The 6,978-nt window shown below is 44.6% G+C and overlaps 1 protein-coding gene across 1 annotated transcript in view; it reads left to right on the top strand.

Moving 5' to 3' along the window:
* Positions 1-1,490, top strand: part of TRIM42 (tripartite motif containing 42) — a 21,316-nt gene extending 19,826 nt beyond the window's left edge. The window contains exon 5 of the mRNA XM_006907190.1: positions 1,224-1,490. Within this exon, the coding sequence (XP_006907252.1) occupies positions 1,224-1,310 (87 nt within the window). The 3' untranslated portion in view covers positions 1,311-1,490. The remainder of the gene's footprint in view (positions 1-1,223) is intronic.
* The last annotated feature ends 5,488 nt before the right edge of the window (positions 1,491-6,978 follow it).

Genomic DNA, 6,978 nt, shown 5'->3' with positions numbered 1-6,978 from the left:
ATTTTTTATGAGTCAATTCCCAACCCCGCACAACACTGTTATCCCTTCCTCATTGTCCCCTGATAGCTCTGTGTGTACACCTTACATTATTTACATTGCCTTTATCAGGGTTATCTCTATGTAGTATCTCTATTTTTATCTGGCAATGGGTAATCTAATATCATGTATATGATATAATCGTTACCTTGCGTGAAGCCCTGTTTTCTCTAAAACAAAATAAATTTTGTAAAACTAGAGAACATAATGGTAATAAGTGTCTATTTTTTTGCCCTTTCCCTTTGAATACAAACGTAAAAAGTTGGCAGCTTTGCATATAGAGACTTTGTACTTCATACGACCATCAATCTTCACCATCCAAACCCCACCCCCACCCCATCTGTCCCATGAGTCCTGATTCATCTAGACAGAGTCCACTGATCCAGTGGGCTGTCTCTCATCTCAGGGTCTCAACCCTATTCCCTAAATGCCTCTTCAGTAAATGTATTTTGGGAAGGAACAGGAAGGCTGCCAGACCGGAGATATGGGGAAGCCCACCACCTCTAAGGTAAGGCATCGAGATTTACATGTATGCTGAACTGGTGAGACCTCTAGGAGGGTCCTGATACCCAGTGCAACCGCCTTTTCTGGGTAGCACTGACCATTCAACTGCGATCAAAGAGAGTATGAAGCATCAGAGAGAAACAGCTCGCAGGTCTATAAACTATGGTTATATTTACCTTTCATCCGCTTTTCTAAGAAACTTCTCTTTACCATAACCAAAGCTGGAATTACAGAGATGAAGGACTGTTACTCCTCCACACCCCAATCAAGCTGCTTGCAGTCTGGTAAGAGTCAAATGCATTCGCTGAAGTTTACAAATAATAAGAGCTGTGACCAAAGCAATTCTCAGGGGGTTACTTTATGGTGAAGCCCCTCTCAGGTCCCAGCCCCAACACTGTCATCAGCTCTCAGTCACATGAGGTACCTTACAGGAAGTGGAACATGGTCTGTGAAATCCCAATCCCACCACATATTAGCTGTGGGACTTTAGAAAAGTTACTCAATCCTTCTGAGCCTCAGTTTCTTCATCTATAAAATGGGATCAGTGTCACTAGCCTCATGTGGTTGTCGTGAGTTGTTAATGAGATGATGTGTATAGTCGCTGGCACGCAGCAGGGGCCAAGTTCCTGGGAGCTGCTGTTTCCCTTGTGGCTGGCGCCATGGCTCTCTGCTTCTGATTGCAGGTGGTAACACCAGATGGGCATGGGAAGAACCGAGCTAAGTGGGGCCTGCTGAAGAATATCCAGTCTGCCCTCCAGAAGCGCTTTTGAGCCCCCTCACAGAGCAGGCAGCAACCTCAGAGATGCACCACAAAATAGACATATATATACACACATATGTATATGTATTTTTCTCACCACATTCTTCAGTGAGGTTGCAGATGATGTTCGTGGAATCTCTGAGCTGTTTCGGCAGGAGTCTTCTAAGAGCTAATAAAAGGAAATGCCTGATGTCATGGCTTGCTGTTTGCTCATCATTATGAAACCAAAATACAACAGTCAGCAAGTCTCTATGTCTTCATTAACTCAGGCCTAGTCTTAGGCTCAGAATTCTGTGGTGTTTTGTACATGAGACCATGAGGCTGCTGGGTGGTAAAAAGAGCACTCTTTGCAATTAGGCCCCTGGAGGTACATTCTGACCCTGTGAAATCTGACATAGATTTCAGTATTTGGACAAGTCATGACTGACAAGGAGCTCATTACCTCACCATGCAGTCTATTTCAATATTAAGCTGCCCACATTGTTGGAATGTTCTTCCTAATATTGAGCTTGAAATTGCCTTCCCATAACTGTAACCCCATGTCTGAGGTCTGCCTCTGGGCCATAAAGACTGGAAGAACTGCCTCTCTTCACGCTTTCTGGTCCCCAGAGCAAAGGAGGAGCAGCAGAATGCCTGGCCTGAGGCTCCCCTGTGGCTCTTTGAAGCCAGGCATGAGAGACTGGCAGAGTCAGGTATCAGCTGCAGCCACTCAGAACTTGGCCTGGCCCTTTAGACAATACAAAGCCCCCAGGGCTTCTCACCTGACAAGGACCCCTCTGCCTGGAATGACCATCTCCTGAACTCCCACTTCTGCCTAGAAAATACCACCAATCTTTCAAGATCCAGCTCAACCATTTCTTCCAGGAAGCCTTTGCTGATTCTCCAGAAGGGATGGTGCATCTCTCTTCCTCTGGGTTCCCACTGAACATAGACCCCCTCCTCCCCAACCCATCCCTATAGAAATATCTATACACTGAGTTTCTGTGATACACAGAAGCTCTCTTTTGTCCAAAGTCTCTAGGGCAGAGATGGTGTCTCATTCATTCTGTCTTAGCGCCTGGCTCGCTGAGGCTTACGTTACACATTAGTACCAGGGAGAAAGGAACTGCTGCTAGAAGGCAGGCACACAGACTGACCCTCCTCTGACGCCCTCCATGTGTCAGTTTACACAACAAGGGTCTACACACAGACGTGGGAGTGGACATGGAAAGACATAAGCCATCGCCGATCTCGACCTCCAATCCCATCCTGTTTGTGAACTATCCCACTGGCAGGGGTGGGCAGCCCATCTAGCTTCACCCATAGAACCATTGCTTTGCAACCCTTTATTTTGCCCAGAGGTTCAGCATCAGAGCCAGAAAAGGCCCTTTCCTCAAGGGAGGTTCCTAGTAAAGATCTTCTAATAATAAGGGATGAAGGAGAGCAGATTCCTGCCCCACCCCTAACAGTATTACAAAAAGGACTGCCCAAGAGCTTCGTTATCATCCTATTACTGTAAATGATGGCTTGAATCCACCATCAGCTTTGGTATTATCATATAATCACTTCTGTAAAAAGCTTCGGAATCATCATTAGCACAGCGAGCAAATTAAACTACTTGCCAGCAGGGATTTTACTACTGATAAAATAAAATGAAATTAAACTAAAAAAATAGAATGGTATGAATATTGTATTACAATGATCATACTAACGGAGCCAAGAAGAGCCAGAATCAGATAAACCACAACACCTTGCCTCACTTGCATTCAGTAACCAAGACAGTTACCTGGATTCTCTTAGAGGCCCACTTAACCAATAGCTGGGCCATTCTACCAAATGCAAAATGGAATTTCTTTTTTTTTTTCAATTGAGCTACACTTAACATTTAACATTGTATTTGTTTTACATGAGCAACATAATGATTTGGTACATGTATATATTTTGAAATGATCACCACAATAAGTTTAGTTAACATCTATCATCACACATAGCTAAATTTTTCTTTCTTGTGATGAGAACTTTTAAGATCTCTTCTCCTAGCAACTTTTGAATACACAATACAGTATTACTAACTATAGTTCCCATGCTGCACATTACATCCCAGGACTTATTTATCTTGTAACTGGAAATTTGTACCTTTTGACCCGCTTTGCCAAATACCCCCTCCTCCAAAGGGATTTCTTAAAGGCACAGAAACCCCTGCACATCATTTGGTCCCTGAGATTATAACTCACATAGAGTCCCCACTCCCAGGACCCTTTCTGAGGTATGAAAAGAGAGGCAAGGATCTGGTTTTAACACCCCTCTTCAAACTTGCCGTGTGACCTCGAGCAAGCCCCTCTCTCACTCTGGGTGTCAGCTTCTTCATCTATACAATGATTTGGTTTGATTAGATATTTTACAGATGATCTTTAATGAAATGAGAAGAATGCTCCTTGCCCTACCTCTTAGGACTGTTATCAGATTCAAATGAATAATATGTGAAAGCATGTTACAAGGAAAATACTGTTTAAAAATATGAAGTTTTATAAAGTGAAAACAGGTATGTGCATAGTAATGTGTATATGCCAAATATAACCAAGAAATTCATAAATATATACCACTAGATTGAGCCGTAATCCCTCTGTATATCCATGTATTTCAACAGCCCTATCAGCCCATCTTTAAAGAAGAGTCTGTGGCTATGGGAATTGATAATTAGTGGCAGTGTGTACGTAAACACAACTTATAGCAATCAGTACAGTTGTTAGCTACGTAAGTGGTAGTTTCCTTGCACCTCTGCTTTTTTTTTCTTTTCATCCTTCCTTCCTTCCTTCCTTCCTTCCTTCCTTCCTTCCTTCCTTCCTTCCTTCCTTCCTTTTTAATCCCCTCTACATTCATTTAGCCCCTCTGTCATGAGACTTGGGTGCAAGATGTGGGAACACAGTAATAAATTAAACAGACATCATCCTCCTCATGTATTTTATGGCCTAATGAGAGAGAGACATAAAGATATAAACATAGATGACTGAAAATGATAAGAAATGATGGGAAGGGGCATGGAGCTGAGAGATATTTGGAGGTGGGGCCTTTGGGAGGTAATTAGGTCATGAGGGTGGAGCCCCATAAATGGGATTGGTGCCCTTATAAGAAGAGGTCAGAGAGCTAGCTCGCTCTTTCCGCCATGTGAGGATACAACAAGTCAGCAAACCACAACCCTGAAGGGGGCCCTCACCAGAACCCAATATGGCACCATGATCTTGGACTTCCAGCCTCCAGAACTGTGAGAAATAAATTTCTGTTGTTTACAAGCCAACCAGTCTATGATACTTGTTATAGCAGCCCAAACTTATTAAGAAAGAAGTTGTCAGTGAAAGGCTCCCCAAGAAGCGAATTTAAAGCTGTTTCCTTAAAGATGGGGAGGAGCCAGCCATGTGACAATCAGAGGAGAAAAGTATGACAGGCAGAGAGGCAGCAGGTGCCAAGGCCCTGAGGCAGGAAAGGGCTTAGCACGTTCAAGAAACAGGAGCACAGCCAGAGAGACTGGCGTGCAGGAAACAAGGAGGAGGGAAGGGTAGGTAGATGGCCTTGCCAAGATTTGTGGGTAATCACAGCACAGAAGGCATATGCTCCAGAAAGCTGTTGAAAGATGTTTAGACAGGTAATGTCACCACCTTACATATATTTTGTAGTGTGTATGTGTGTATGTATATATATTTATTTAATATACATATATTTTTGATTCTCTGTGAGAAACGAGTTGTGGGGAGCTGCAGGAAAAGGCGGGAAGACTGTTAGCACACACATGGGGACAGGTCAAAGTAAAATCAACAGCCTTTTCTGACCAATAGGGTATGTGACAGTGAGCAGGAGAAAGGACCGAAGGATGAGGCCCAAGATTCTGGATGAAGCACCAGGTGGATAATGAATCCAGAAAGGGGGGAATGGACAAGTTTTGGGGAAATATCAGAGTTCTTCTTTGGGTGAATGAAGATACTTGAGGGACAACTGAGTGGAATCAAACAGAGACAGCTGAGTGTTGTATTAGTCTGGTTTGGTCAGGGAAACAGAAACCACACCAGTCCTTTTAACAGAGAAAATTGAATGTGGGTGCTGGTCAAACGGACATTGGAGGACTGAAGACAGAAAAGGGTCACTGGGATAATAGAAATGGTGACTTCAGGGAGCCACTGTCACCCCTAGGACTGGGGTAATGAAGGAAGGGGTGGGGTTAGCACAACTAGAGGCTCAGAGGAGGATCCCAACTGAGTTGGGACCCGGATCTCTAAGCAGAGTCGCTGCCAGGCTGGTGCTGGTGGATCTGAGGGAGTTCTAGGCGGCCGGTAGTAGGATCCGGGGGGGAAAAGATGAAAACTGATAGCAGCAGCTAAACCACCACTGCCGAGAAAGGACCACTGCTACAGTGACACCATCCAGGAGAGTGAGCGAGACAGAAAGCAGCACCCTTGTCTTCCCCCTCCAGGCTTCCAGGCTTCCTCTAGCATATCCTAGTAGTAGAGCCTAGCAGAGCCAGCTGGCAAAGGAAGAATGCCATCTGCAAAGCCACAGCCCACATGACAGACTGAGTCTAGAAAGGTGGGTTTAGGGCTGATAGACAACAGCTTTATCAGCACAGTTATGTGGGAGTAGAACTCAAAGGATAGGCCTGGGCTGGGAACACAAACTTGGGACTCATCAGTGGGCACAACTCAGTGATCTTCTAGAACACTAATCGCACCAATGCCCTGAACTCAGCTAGACTGTAGGGTAAACCAGAGAGACACAAAGCTAGTTCCTGTCTTTGGTTGCTTCTTAACCACAAGACAGCCACAAGGGCATTTGGAAAGCAATTAAGCAATAGAATTGGTCACTTTGCCTCTGGAGCAATGGGTCCCAACCCCAGGTGAGCACTGGAATCACCTATGGAGCTTTTTAAAATGCAGATGCCCGAGCCTCACCAAGCAGTGCAGGTTGGGGGACGGGTTAGACATTTGTATTCTCTAAAAGCCTCTGAGTGATTCTGAGAAATAGCTCTCTCCCAGGCCAACAAGCATTTTGGACTCACGAGGTGGTGGCTTTTGAAGAATGGGAAGCAATTGGATAAGGTGGGGGCCAGAGGAAAAGCTGCCAAGAGGTCGACTTACAAAAGAGCAGGGAGGCAGGAATGAATGAGATACTGGGTATAATAGGTATTCAAAACATGCTCATTGATTTGAGTTGGGACCCACAGCTCTCCAAACATGAAGAGGGAGACATGGCGAATAAGAAACAGAGTATGTGGGGGAAATGGTGATGTCAACTGTTATCATTTCACCAGCTGCCCCACTCCAAAATACATGTTATAAATGCAAGGAACAAATGAACCCCAAGGTGGTAGGGGTACTCTTACACACAAGCATCCCTATTTCTGCTCACTGCCATGTCTTCTTTATTAAAGCCACCACCAGCACCCAGGCCCCACACTCGGCTATGCCACACACACACACACTGATATAAGCATATATGCATGCATACATCAACATGCAGACACACACTTGTACACACACAAACACATGCGCATACACTTGTATACACACACACATGCCACACACACTGCCTCTGAATCATGTCATCCATTCTGAAGTCAGTGAAAAGTTCATGGACCAATAGGTACTTGCTTGAGGCTTAAAGGACTAGAAGATCAAAGAAGTGTGGTTCTGAGAGAATACTTAAATATCTGT

Source organism: Pteropus alecto, unplaced genomic scaffold (genome assembly GCF_000325575.1).
Source record: "Pteropus alecto unplaced genomic scaffold, ASM32557v1 scaffold92, whole genome shotgun sequence".
Taxonomy (NCBI): Eukaryota; Metazoa; Chordata; class Mammalia; order Chiroptera; family Pteropodidae; genus Pteropus; species Pteropus alecto.
This window is presented reverse-complemented; position numbering and strand designations above follow the sequence as displayed.